Source organism: Mesoplodon densirostris, chromosome 9 (genome assembly GCF_025265405.1).
Source record: "Mesoplodon densirostris isolate mMesDen1 chromosome 9, mMesDen1 primary haplotype, whole genome shotgun sequence".
Lineage (NCBI taxonomy): Eukaryota > Metazoa > Chordata > Mammalia > Artiodactyla > Ziphiidae > Mesoplodon > Mesoplodon densirostris.
This window is the reverse complement of record NC_082669.1, coordinates 86,520,704-86,535,212: the sequence shown is the minus strand read 5'-3', so window position 1 is coordinate 86,535,212 and position 14,509 is coordinate 86,520,704. Positions and strand designations below refer to the sequence as shown.

General features: G+C 37.1%; 1 protein-coding gene across 4 annotated transcripts in view; it reads left to right on the top strand.

The window, feature by feature from the left end:
* Nucleotides 1-14,509, top strand: part of IQUB (IQ motif and ubiquitin domain containing) — a 126,233-nt gene continuing 111,724 nt past the window's right edge. For 2 of the 4 annotated variants that reach the window (XM_060108291.1, XM_060108287.1), the window contains exons 1-6: nucleotides 287-356; nucleotides 5,147-5,571; nucleotides 8,070-8,204; nucleotides 11,178-11,339; nucleotides 11,429-11,601; nucleotides 11,817-11,972. In XM_060108291.1, coding sequence (XP_059964274.1) covers nucleotides 5,151-5,571; nucleotides 8,070-8,204; nucleotides 11,178-11,339; nucleotides 11,429-11,601; nucleotides 11,817-11,972 — 1,047 coding nt within the window. In that variant the 5' untranslated portion in view covers nucleotides 287-356; nucleotides 5,147-5,150. Of the gene's footprint in view, nucleotides 77-286; nucleotides 357-5,146; nucleotides 5,572-8,069; nucleotides 8,205-11,177; nucleotides 11,340-11,428; nucleotides 11,602-11,816; nucleotides 11,973-14,509 lie in introns of those variants that run through there. The other 2 variants (XM_060108288.1, XM_060108289.1) reach the window with 2 other exon arrangements.

Below are 14,509 nucleotides of genomic sequence, written 5' to 3'. Positions count from 1 at the left end.
CTGTGCCATTTCACAAGTGTGAAAGACAGCTTAGAGAGTGGTTACCATCAGAACCACTTTCGGACCTAGGTAGCGAGTAAGTAACAAATCCGCTCGCTCCCTCATCCCGCCCCAACCTCTGCTTCATTCCTTCTCTCCGCCCCCTCCCCTGGCTCCGCCCCCTCCCCGCCTCCATCCCTCGCTCCTTTTTCTCTAAGCGCGGGCACCGCCTCTTCTCGCGTGAGTGGTGTCCTGGTGGGAGGGAGTGGTGCCGGGGAGGTTGCTAGGATACAACCGGAAACAGAATTCGGCGCGTGTGGACTCTGCTTTCTAGGAGCCCGGGAAGCCGCTTCTACCCGACTAACTGCGTTTCTTAGGTAGGAGGACAGGTTCTGGCTGCCCTCGACTGGCCCGACCCGTAGGCCGACCTTGAGCGGGTGACTAAGGCGCTGGACTCCGAGGGCTCTGTGCGGGGCGTTGGTGCAACCTGGGCTCTGGGGACTGTATGGCCGCTCGGGAATGTTTCACCTTTGCCTAAAAAACTGTGCAAAGCATCCCATCGGGCTCCCCTGGTGGCGCAGTGGTTGAGAGTCCGCCTGCCGATGCAGGGGACACTGGTTCGTGCCCCGGTCCGGGAAGATCCCACATGCCGCGGAGCGGCTGGGCCCGTGAGCCATGGCCGCTGAGCCTGCGCGTCCGGAGCCTGTGCTCCGCAGCGGGAGAGGCCACAACAATGAGAGGCCCGCGTACCGAAAAAAACAACAAAAAACAAACAAAAAAACTGCAAAGCATCCCATCTTTCTTGGTTCCTTTTCTGGCTCTTATCTCTAATTTGGGATTCGGAAGTAGCGGCATCAAGCTAGGAGGTGTACCTCACCTCCCACCCCGAGTGCTTATCACGGTTAATAATATAGAAGCAAGACGTGTGTGCAACCCAGGCTAGCATTAGAAAATGTTTAGCCATACATGGTGACCATTTTTAGTCTTTAGTAAATAGAGCGCTTCCAGACATTCCTCTTTCACTCCTCTCCACCCACGGTCTTTGCTGTGCCCTCTTAAGAAACTTAAAAGCTCAACAAGGCTATTTGGTAGAAGGGAAAACTGGATCCCTGCCTTACTACTTACACTAATATTCTAGATATACCAACGAAATTATGCATTGTAGGTGAAAGGGGGACGTTTTTGTATGCAATCATAGTAGAGTTTTTTTCTTTTTAAACAACTTTTTAAAGATTATAACATTTACCCTTGAATACATAATACATAATTAAAAGTTCAAACAGTAAAAAGAATGAACAGTGAAAATCTGTCTTGCACCCATGTTCCCCACCTCCCTGTCCTCCATGGAGTTCACCTTGCAGAGGTATTCTACACATATACAAAAGTAGTCGTATCTGTAACGTTGTACATACTGGTATATGCTTTTGGTGGAGGAGAGGTCATTGAAAGGACATGACCTCCGGTTTACCCACTACCCAGGGGGCAATTGGAGGCTCTTTCCCCCTCCCCTGTCCTTGGAATGTACCTTCTGCCCATTGTTCCTGAACTAGGAGATGTGCTATTGAGACCATCGGAACTGTATACCTGACTGAACCCAGTTAAGATCTCATAAACTCAGGATTTTGGCGGGTAGATGTTGAGATTTACTGTCTTTAGGCTGCCTAAGACAACCCTCCTTTGTAAGTTTCCTTGCTTATTAAACCTGCCACCTGCAATCTGGAGCGGTCTGCCTCTTCGATTCTCCTTGCCCTTTGTGTACCAGGCTCAATTTCTGTTTTACCCAGGGAATTCTGGAGGTTGTGAACCAAGAGCTTTGCTTTTTCACTTAATTGAACAATACAGTATGTAGCCTTTAGAATTGGCTTCTTCATTTATCATAATTTATTTTAGATTCACACATGTTGTGTGTATCAATAGTTTATTCCTTTTTATTTATGCGTGGTATTCCATTTTATGAATGCATCATAGTATGTGTATCCATTCCTCAGCTAAGGAACGTTTGTGTTGTTTCCTGTTTTTGGTGATTAAAAATAAAGCCTTTATTAACTTTTGTGTGAAGGTTTTGAGTGAATGTAGTTTTTCATTCCACATAGGTAAAGGATACAGATTGCTGGGTCATATGATAAATGTGTTTAATTTTACAAGAAACCTGACAACAGTTATCTCAAATGCTATATCAGTTTTCATTTTTGCATCAGGATATAAGAGCTCCACTTGTATTCATACTTACCGGCTATTGTTGGGCTAAAATTTTTTTTAAACGATTCTAATAGATGTGTAGTGAAATCTCATTGTGATTTGAAGTTTCATTTCTCTAATGACTAATGATATTGTGCATTTTTCATGTGCTTGTACTCAGGGTCAGGATTAGGGGGAGGCAACTGAGGCAACTAGGTCTAAAATTTTAGGAGGCGTTTATTCTCGGGTGCAAGTGCATGTATAGGGTAGTGCAGCTGCCCCGCTTGCCTCAATCTTGTCCTGGCTCTGCTTATTTGCTTTCTTGTGTATATTCTTTGGTGATGGATCTGTTTAAATCTTTTACTCATTTTTTTCACTGTTTTTTTTTTTTTTTCTTATTATTGAGTTCTGCAAGTTCTCTATATATTCTGGGTACAAGTCCTTTATCAGATAAAAGTTTTGCAAAAACCTACATCCCAGTGTATGGTTTGCCTTTTGATTCTTCTAGTTGTCTTTTTTGAAGAGCAGAAGTTTTTGATTTGGTTGCTGTTGCTGTTTTAGAAGATGCTATCTTGGCCATTTTGAGGGGAGGATGACCCACCAGATAGAAACAAAAGCATTATCTCAGATTCTCCAAAAAGGGTAGATAATTATGTTGCTAGGAGCTAAGGCTTCTTTATGGTGCTCTCTTTCTAATCAGGCCACTAAACTTTGTTATAGGAGAAAATAACCAAAAGGAAGATTTGTGTGTGTGTGGGTGAGAGCCTAAAGAAGTTTCTCGAACTTCTTAAAAGTTGAACTTTTGTTCAGTTTTGTCTCATTTTTTTCTCTTTATTGTTACGGAATTTTAAAACTTAATTTCAGTTCTTTTATTGGTTGTTCTTGAAGTTTCACTATGCATATTTAATTTAACAATGTCTAGAGTTAAGAATATCATAGCTCTCAATTTTGTAAACAGTATAAGGAATTGATAATAGTTTATTCTCATCTTTCCCTTCCCAGTTACATATTCTTATTGTCTCATATTTTAATTTTCTGCTATTATTTTGTGTTGACAATATTTATTGGGGTTTACCCATATGTTTATGATTTATTTGTTTGCCTTTCCTTCTTGCACTTCAGACTTACATTGGGCCCATTTTACTCCTCTTCAAGTGTATCCTTTAGAAGTTCCTTTAGAGCAGATATCTTGGTGATAACTTGTCTGTAAATGTTTCTGTTTTTCTTCTTGAAAGATAGTTTTGCTGGGTGTATAATTCTGGGTTGATAGTTTTAATTAGTCTATTATTTTAATTAGTCATGTGCTAATTTAATTAGTCATGTGCTAACCTTCTTTTAATTAGTCTATTATTGCCTTGGCTTCTATTTTTCTGATGAGAAATTGCAGTGATTTTACTTTTCTTTCCTTTGCATTAATGCCAGCAAATAGGATTCAAAACAGTGGATGATATGTCCTTGATCACTGTTTGCTTTTCGGATTTTCTGTTTGTTATTCTGTAATTTAGTTACAATATAAATGGCTATGAATTATTTCTATTTATCCTGTTAAGTATATTTTTATATTGTGCTTCCTGGACCTGTAGATTCATATTTTTAATCAGTTTTGAAAATTTTTCAGCCATTACCTCTTATGATATTTTTTCCCTTCCATCTTTGTTTTCTTTTAGGACTACAATTTGACACATGCCAGATCAGGGGCTGGCAGACTTTTTCTGAAAAGGGCTTCACAGGCTATGTGCAGTCTCTGTTGCACACTCTTTGTTGTTTTTTTAATATATTAAAATTTTTTTTTCTTTTATTTATTTATGGCTGCGTTGGGTCTTTGTTGCTGTGCACATGTGGGAGCTTCCTGGACCAGGGCTCAAACCCGTGTCCCCTGAGTTGGCAGGGAGATTCTTTTCTCCATGGCTCTTAATCTCTCATATTTTTCATATCCTTATTTCTTTGCAACAGTCTATGTAAAATCTTTTGATTTATCTTCCAGTTCACTAGTTCTCCCTTCAGCTCTAATGCTGTATTCATTGAATTCAACAAGGATACATTTTTATTCAGGATTTTATTATTATTAATTATTTTTAATTTGTCATCTGGTAGCCAGAGAACTTCACTAAGGTTAATTTTTTTCTCCATAAGGATCTATGCTTAAGTGAAAGTTCCAAACACAGCTTTTCCATCTCACTACTATTTCAAGTTTTAATCTTCCCTGTGCTTTTGCCTCAGAAATCAGCCTCAGGGTCACTTCCCCTATCCCCTTTTCCTGGCTGCCAACCTCTATAGGTAGGCTCCTGGCTATACTGGCTTCTCACTGCTCTGATCCAGCTGCTGCCTCTGATGCCTGGCTCTGGGCTGCTCTGGCCCACCCTGGCCCAAGCTCCTGTATGCTGTCGTACTGTTTCCCAAGCCAAAACTCTTGGTTGCTGTAGCTTAGGCCCTACTTAGCTCCAAGATCAACCCACATTTGTTTGTTGATATGTTTGTTTTGGGGGACAGAGGTCATTGGACACCTCTGCTACAATTTGTGAGAGCAAAGCTACTACAGTGTGTACTTTCCAGCGTATAGTTGCTGTGGAGATGTCAGGTTCCTTGGAGCTTCTATTCAATTGCAATGTCAGAAGCATAAATAGCCTTTTTTAGAAAAAAGGCTATTGAAAAAAATTCTTCTTTCACAAGGCATTGTTCATTGAATAAGAGATGACAATATATTTTAGAATTTTTAAAATATATTCTTCATAGAATATTTCTCTCAAATTTATTGTGTTTTGAGGTTCTTTTTTTGGTACACAGTTTTACTTTCTGTGGTGTTTTTATTAAAAATTCACCAATGTCTTTTACCTAATGCCATTACTAAGATAATATTAAACAAATAATGAGCCACATTGTAGTATACTATGAACATTGCTGTATGCCAGCAATGAATTTGAAATTTGGTGTAGAAGTTTTAAGTGTAGTAAATATATATATATATATATTTTTTTTTTTTTTAATTCAGGACAATGTCTGACCAGGAGGAAGGATCTGATGCTCAGAATGTTGATTCATCAAAAGAAAGAAAGGATGCTTTTGGGACTATCAATATTCCAGTTCCCTCAGAAGAGGTTCCAGAGTCAGATCAGACTGAAGACTGTGAATCTGAACTAAAACCATCTAGTGGGGGCCGTGAAAAACGTGTTGAGGAGCCGAGTGACCAGAGCGTTTTAAGACTGGAACTAAATGATGTCGAGCAACTCATGGAAGACGTTACGGCAGATGAACAAGTTTCATATTCTCCAGGAGACAGTGGAGACTCTCTAGCTAAATCTGATAATGCAGTGCAGTCAGCCGAACAATATTCAAAAGATTCTCTGGCAATTCTGGAAAAAATAAAGGCTGTAAAGGAATCTCTGAAAACATCAATGAAAGATTCGTCAGCAACAGGTATTACCTAGGGAAGATAGGGTATTTTTTTCTGCCTCATTTTGAAGAATGGTTGTTTTTTCTTGAAGATTTATTTTATATTTGATATTACTTTCCCACTCCCTTATCCACCAAACCTCTGTGGCTATGCCACTTGAATCTCTTAATTATGTGTGAAGCCTCTCCTCTATTCTGCAGTATCTACTTCCCTAAATAACGGAGCATCAATAAATTTTAAAGTGTTGTTTCTCTGTTTTTCCAAAATAAAATAGGTTCTTAAAATGTTTAGGGAGAAATTTTTGAGTATAATTGTAATTCTTTTGCATGCCATGTTGGAATTAATTATGTACATAGCTAGCAAGAGGTGGGATGGGAACTTGACACCATATTTTTCTGGTTTCATATACAGTACTCATTCCACATATCTCGTTGCTTTTACGTATTTCCATATTTCTGCTTAGTGTTAACTTTATATTAAGCTTCAGAAAAATCATTGTTGTCTTTCATTATGGGTTAATTTTAAAGACATAATGTTGATCACATGGCATGTGGAAGTTATTACTACATTGTTGGTAACAAAGCAGAGGGGAGCAGCAAGAAGGTGGTGGTTACATGGAGAATTCTACTTGGGTGGTTAACTGACTGCTCCTTCCCCCCTTGTCCATAACTTTTGAGAGAGTTTCCATCCATAGAGTGGAGAACATGGGTCATCATTTAACAATAACAGCAGCTTAGTCTGGCTGGTAAAATGTAGCTTTTGAATCTAGTGGAGTAGTTAGCTCTTGTGTGATGTGTCCACACAAGTAAGAATAAAAAGGAGGAGGAGAAGTAATCAAGGCCATTTACGCCTAATTGAAATTGTTATCCCTCAATTACATTATTTATTGTGAATTTGGGCTCCATTTTTTGATAATTCTGTGATTCCCTGTGATTATAGCTTTTACCAAATATATGATGATTAAAAAAAAGTGGTCTTGGTCCTGTACTTCCTGAGGCTCACAGATTCCTGAACAAACTTTCCCTTCCTAAAGCTTAGGAAGTCACTGCTATGGAAAATTTAAAATACATTAATCATAGAATTTTGAATCCAGGAAACAATTAAAATAGCCTTCTGATAATGTAACATCTGTGAGAGTGTTCTCTTATTAGGAGAAAACTGTGAAAATAATATTTAACAAGCTTAAAGAACCTTAGCATCAATAATGCCTTGTTATATTTCATGCTGGGATTAGTGATGAATGTCTCGTAGAGCTTTATGAAAACTGTCATGTCAGGCATCTAGAAATATATGAAACTTTTTTGGTCTACATGTGTACTCTCCACTCCATCTTACTTATATTATATCTTCTCCATTAAAATTTAAAGTCTGTAGATATAAAAGTAAAAAGTTTACCCCATCATAATTAGTTTTTAAGTACTATGTACCCTCCCTATAATTTCTGAACAGATAATCATTTTATAATAACAGTTTTTCTCTATTTTTAACATGTGTCTTGATTTTTATTTTATAGAGTTGGGAGTGAGCTACATAATGTCCATTTTTGTGAAAAGTAGATTTGTGCATAGTTATTCCAGATATTTGTAAAAAAACAATGATTTTCTGTTTTGCATTTTGCCAGCTATAGACATAAATCAATTATGGGAAGAAGAATGGACTTAGATAATCTTTTGTCATCGCAAGGTCAAGGAAAATTTTCTTTGAAAATTTCCCTATTGGTTTTTCTTGTATCTTTCACTGTTGTGGCCTCTCCCATTGCGGAGCACAGGCTCCGGATGCGCAGGCTCAGCGGCCATAGCTCACGGGCCTAGCCACTCCGGGGCATGTGGGATCTTCCCGGACCGGGGCACGAACCCGTGTCCCCTGCATCGGCAGGCGGACTCTCAACCACTGCGCCACCAGGGAAGCCCCCTATTGGTTTTTCTTAACTTCATGAATACACACTGATTTCCTGATGCATGGTATAAATATCTAATCAAAGCATGTATGTTTCTAAGTTCAGGTCTCAGGGTCTCCCTTTGTAATACTACACAAAAACACTTGATGTTCTGAGATGTTTCCTATGTTTATATCTGAATTATATATGCCAGATATTGGGAATCTTTAAAAATTTTAAATGATTTTAAAAGAATCTTTAAAAGCACTTTAGTTTCATTTCCTCTTTCTCATGGTATTCTGGGTGAGGAGGTAATCTCAAATGTGCACTGATCCTCATAGAAGGCAATGCAAGAGAGATCTGAACTTTGACCTGGAGTTCGGGGAGCAGGCATTGACCATTGATGCTAATTCTTGAGATTATGCATTGATTTTCAAAGCAAAATGTTGCAACTGAATGTTTGTCACTTCTCCTCTTAGAAAATGAACACTAGCTCTTATTACGGAGGTGTGGTGGGAGAACATGGCAGAGACAACCTGCATTCTATGTGATTACAAATTGTCCCATATTTCTCTGTCTGTGGATTCTATGATGCTGACCCTTGCTTTTAACTATGACTCTTTTTTTCTCTTATTTTTTCTACAGTAAAAGTTGTACTTCTTCCTGTGGGCCAGGAAATTATAATGCCCTTTAAAGTTGACACTGTTCTAAAATGCCTCAAGGATCATTTTTCATCTCTATTAGGTGTCCCACCTTATGTCCTGCAGATAAGATGTGCAGGTAAGCTTGGAGGCTAATAAAACTTATTGAGACTTCTCTTTGATTTGTTAAACTAAATATCTTCATGTTTACTGTTTGAACATTATATTGTGGTTATACATTCATTCAACACATTATTACTAAGGACATACTTTGTTCCAAATACTTTGCTAAGAGCCAAAGATATAAAGAAACATGAAACAAAATCCCTGTTTTCAAGTTGTTTACAGACTAGGAAGGAAGAAGATGTATGCAATGGTTACCACACAGTGTGTAAATGTTTTGATGGAGATATGTTCAAAAAACTGTGAGAACAGCGAGGAAGGAAACTGGGAGATTCTAGAAAGCTTCATCTGATAAAAGTGATAATACTTTTGCTAAGTCCCAAAGAGGTGAGAAAACCTGGGACTTTTGGGAAGTGGTAAGGAATTTAGAGGGAATAGAAGTAAATTATATATGGGAAGTAGGAGGAAATGAGTTTAAAAAGATAGATGATGAATGAGCATGGATAGAAAAAGAAGAGGCCTGAAAATGGTTTATCAGTCTTCTGTACATTAAGGTCCATTCACATTCTGATGATGTTCAACTTTATTTATATTTTGTGGGCAATATTGAGTAGCCCACCTTATATTAGCCTTGTGTCATGAGAGGCTGAGGTCTTAGTAACTGTGATAGAATTAAGCAGACTAGAATAGCTCAGGAAATGTTTCTGTAGAATATGCCTGCACAGATCATAATATTTTATTTTAAAAAGTTTGATATTAACTTATAAAGATGCCCCAAGTTTCTAGGGCAATAAGAACATTTTTTTTTGTGGGAAAATCCGAAGTGCTATAAAGGAGTAAGCCATACCTATGAAGTTCTTCCTCCTTGCCAAATCAGAGAAAAACAATCAGTTCAGTTTCAATTATTTTTAGAAAACTATTGTAATGAATGTGCTCCAGTAGTAAGATGTTCATGTATTCAAACAACAGGTTACTAAAGCTTGATTGAGGAAACAAAGCTAAAATTTAAATAGTTACTGTAACAATAATGATACTGATGATGATAATGATCATGTTGATGATGATGGCTAATTTGATGAGCACTTACTATGTGCTAGTCCTTCTACAGAACATTCTGCCTACATTGTCACATTATCATTCAATCTACACAACAATCCTTTGAGGTAGGTATTACTATTAATTTTTTTTGAGAGATGGAAGCTAAAGCTCGAGGAACTTCTGCAAATTCCCAAAGCTTATGAGTGGCAGAGTCTGAACTTAAATATAGGTATGACTCCAAAAAGGGAATTTGGAACTGCTTGGCATTAACTATAAGGTGAAGTTCAAAACTGGAGAAGAGAGAGCACTTTGAGACTGAGCACCTGGCCAGTGGTACCTAAGAATCTATTTCTTTGCACTTCATGACTTTTCTTCTTTATGTGTAAATACCATGCATTGCCACTGCCTTATGTCAGCAGCAATAAAAAAAAAGAGCTTGATTCTGTGCCAACCACTCTCTAAGACAGGTACTTTCTTCTAGTACTAGAACTAGAGTTCAAGTTTGGTGGGACTAAGCCTACACTAGAAACAATTAGAGGACTGAAGAGGGCTCTCTGTTAGTTGGAAGATGAATCTCTGTTAGTTTCTTATGACTGTTGTAACAATTAACAAATTTAGTGGCTTATTTTGCTTATGGTCTGGAGGCCAAAAATCCTAAATCATTTTCACTTGGATAACATCAAGGTGTCAGCAGGGCTGTTCTCTGGAGGTTCTGGGGAGAGTCTGCTTCTTTGCCTTTTCCAGCTTCTAGAGTTGCATTTCTTGCGTTCTTGGGCTTCCTCATCTTCAAAGTCGGCAGCATAGCATCTTTAAACCTCTCTCTGCTTCTGTCATATCATCTTCTCTGCAGTCAAATCTCCCTCCTCCTTCCTCTTAAAGGGCACTTATGATTACATGTAAGGCTCATGTGACTAATCCAGGATAATCTACCCATCTCAAAATCCTTAACTTAATAAAATCTGCAGTCACTTTTTCCATATAAGGTAGCATCCATAGACTCTAGGAATGTACATGGATATATTTTAGGGCCATTATTCCACCTATTGCAAAATCCATATAACATTAATTTTTTTTAATTAAGAATTTAAGGTGAAATTGAAACTCAAAGATTTTTGAATGTGCTTTCTTGAACATATCTAAAATAGACTAGTGGTATCTGACATATTTCTAAGAATGAGTAAAACAAACCTTTGCTATGTTAAATTCCTAATTGTAATTTAGGAAGAACATACATTGGAAAACTGATATAGTTTCTATCATTATACAAAGCAGCAGCCAGTAACATTGTACATATTTATGTATGCCTTAAAATATAGAAAAATTTATAGTCAGTTTATGAAATAAACCAGTGGGGATGGGGGTATAAGTTGAAGCAATAAAACATAAAAATAAGGTGATGATGTACACTTTTTTCAGCAAAAAACTGTCTTAGCTCTACCTTGGCATGAATTAATTTATATGAATTTCTGATTATAGAAACAGAAAGGAAGGGATTCTTTAGAACTCTGAGTGTATACATTAGGAGTGTGTATTAAAATAATCAGGCTTTCCCTGATATGGATATGTCCTATGCTTATGTATAAAACATTGTGATTTTTTAGAGAATCGCTGTTTAGAATATGATTTTGCTCATATTATAGAATGTGTTTTTTATTTTTAAATGTTTATAGTTGCATGGTTATTGTATATTTGTATTTCTGATGAGTTGAGAGTTGTATTTTTACTTTACTTATAATGCTGAATTCTTGCTCAGGAGTACCACCTTAATTTTTTCCATTGTGGAGTTTTTGATACTAATAATACAGCAAGAGGTGGACATCATCAATACGCTATTTGGTAATTAAACAATATGTGTTCATGTAAGCACCATTGATGTTTTCCATCCCTTAAAATGAGTACATATAATCATTTCTTTGCCATAACACTTTTTATAATTTTACCTCATTTTTAGGAATGATTATTAAAGATCATGAGACACTACTACAACATGCAGTTAAGCCCCAGGATATTGTCCAAGTGGAAATCATTTCTTTACATCCAGATCTATATCCAATCAAAAGAATAGATAGATCAAGTGATGCCTCTCAAATCATAACTGTCAGAGTACAAACTGGTTAGTTATTTGATATCTTTTAGGTAAAGTATTTTTTTAGAGTCCCTTTGTAGTTGAACTTTCATTTAATCTTGGTTTTATCTCCTCAGGCATTGATCAGTACCAGGAAGTAGCTGTTGAGATTATAAAATCTGATTTTCACAAACCATTTCTTGGTGGATTCAGACATAAAATAACAGGAATGGAATATCACAATGCTGGAACACAAACTGTACCTAAAAAGATTCCTGGAAAACTGAATGCATTTTGTAGGGAAACACAGGTAATATTTTTATTTTTCCATATAGGATTTTGAAGCTACAGAATCAACAAGTGTTCTACTGTGTAGCTCTCTAAAATTAAAATCTTTTAGGGAATTATATGGTAATTAAAATAATAAAAGATATTAACTTAAATGTGTAGGAAAATATGCTCTTTACTCACTTTATGTGTATATAGTGGATATTTATTTAAATTTTTAAAATGTTTTTATTTTAGACAGTTTTTCAGAGAAGAAAGCTCCAGCAAACTACAAATACAACATCCACACAGATGACTAAAATTGGTGTGTATGTATCAAATATGACTGATAAACTGGTAGCACCAGGAAAATATTTTTCAGCAGCAGAATACCATGCTAAAAGATTAAAGGCGGTAAGATAACTTTTATTATAGGTGAATACTTAATGACTTTTTACTACGTAACCAGCGTTATGCAACCATTACCACAGTCAATTTTAGAACATTCTCATCATCCCAGAAAGAAATCCCACATCCAATAGCAGCCAGCCTCTATTTCCCTCCAATCCTTTCTGCTTTAGGCAACCACTAATCTACTTTTTGCCTCTATTGATTTGCTTATTCTGGATATTTCATATACATGTAATCATACAATGTATAGTCTTTTGTGACTGGTTTCTTTTACTTAGCATGTTTTCAAGGCTCATCCATGTTGCAACATGTATCAATATATTGCAATCTATACTGCAAAATAATATTCCATTGTATGTACCCAGTTGTGTATACCTACTGTAGGTAGGTCAATATATATACACCACAATTTGTTTGCCCATTTATCAGTTGATAAGACATTTGATTTGTTTCTACTTGTTGGCTATTAGGAATAAGGCTGCTATAAACATTCACGTACAAGTTTTTATGTGGATATGTATTTTCATTTCTCTTGGTATCTGCCTAGGAATGTAATTGCTAGATCATATGGTTATTTATTTATTTATTTATTTATTTATTTATGGCTGAGTTGGGTCTTTGTTGCTGCGCGTGGGCTTTTCTCTAGTTGTGACGAGCAGGGACTACTCTTTGTTGAAGTGCATGGGCTTCTCATCGCGGTGGCTTCTCTTGTTGCGGAGCACGGACTCTAGGCGTGCGGGCTTCAGTAGTTGTGGCTCACGGGCTCCAGAGCGCAGGCTCAGCAGTTGTGGTGCATGGGCCCAGTTACTCGGTGGCATGTGGGATCTTCCCGGACTAGGGCTTGAACCCTTGCCCCTGCATTGGCAGGTGGATTCTTAACCACTGTGCCGCCAGGGAAGCCCTCATATGGTAATTCTGTTTAACCTTTTTGAGGAACTGTTAGACTGTTTTCCAAAGCAGCTGCACCATTTTATGTCCCACCAGCAGTGTGTGAGGATTCCAATTTCTCCATATCCTTATCAGCACTTTTGGATTATTGCCATCCTAGTGAGTGTGAAGTGGTATCTCACTGTGGTTTTGATTTGCATACCCTTATGGCTAATGATACTGAATATTTTTCATGTGCTTATATATATATTTATATATGTTCTTAGGAGAAATGTACATTCAGATACTTGGTCCAATTTTAATGAGGTCGTCTTTTTTATTATTGCTTTATTGTTTAAAAAATTTTTTTTAGTTATTTGCTAAGTGGTTGCTCCAAGTGTAATTTAGGGATTAGAATATACATCTCAATTTATAGCAACATACTTTGTATTAATACTAACTGAAATTTAATGAAGTATTGAAACCTTGTTCCAATAGAACTCCAAGTTTATCCCTTCTTCTTTGTGCTATTATCATACAAACATGTACATTCTGTTTATGTTCTAAGCCCTGTAATTCCTTTTATAATTATCGTTTTTATGCAATTGACTTTTTTTTTTTTAAGTATGATTTATTTATTTATTTATTTATTTTTTTTTTTTTTCCACCCCATGGGGTTTTTTTTTTTTTTTTTTTTTTTACAAATTTAATCAGTTATACATATACATATGTTCCCATATCCCCTCCCTTTTGCGTCTCCCTCCCACCCTCCCTATCCCACCCCTCCAGGGGGTCACAAAGAACCGAGCTGATCTCCCTGTGCTATGTGGCTGCTTCCCACTAGCTATCTACCTTACGTTTGGTAGTGTATATATGTCCATGCTGCTCTTTCACTTTGTCACAGCTTACCCTTCCCCCTCCCCATATCCTCAAGTCCATGCTCTAGTAGGTCTGTGTCTTTATTCCTGTCTTACCCCTATGTTCTTGATGACATTTTTTTCTTAAATTCCATATATATGTGTCAGCATACAGTATTTGTCTTCCTCTTTCTGACTTACTTCACTCTGTATGACAGACTCTAGGTCCATCCACCTCATTACAAATAGCTCAATTTCATTTCTTTTTATGGCTGAGTAATATTCCATTGTATATATGTGCCACATCTTCTTTATCCATTCATCCGATGATGGACACTTAGGTTGTTTCCATCTCCGGGCTATTGTAAATAGGGCTGCTATGAACATTTTGGTACATGTCTCTTTTTGAATTATGGTTTTCTCAGGGTATATGCCCAGTAGTGGGATTGCTGGGTCATATGGTAGTTCTATTTGTAGTTTTTTAAGGAACCTCCATACCGTTCTCCATAGTGGCTGTACCAATTCACATTCCCATCAGCAGTGCAAGAGTGTTCCCTTTTTTCCACACCCTCTCCAGCATTTATTGTTTCTAGATTTTTTGATGATGGCCATTCTGACTGGTGTGAGATGATATCTCATTGTAGTTTTGATTTGCATTTCTCTAATGAGTAAAGATGTTGAGCATCCTTTCATGTGTTTGTTGGCTGTCTGTATATCTTCTGTGGAGAAATGTCTATTTAGGTCTTCTGCCCATTTTTGGATTGGGTTGTTTGTTTTTTTGCTATTGAGCTGCATGAGCTGCTTATAAATTTTGGA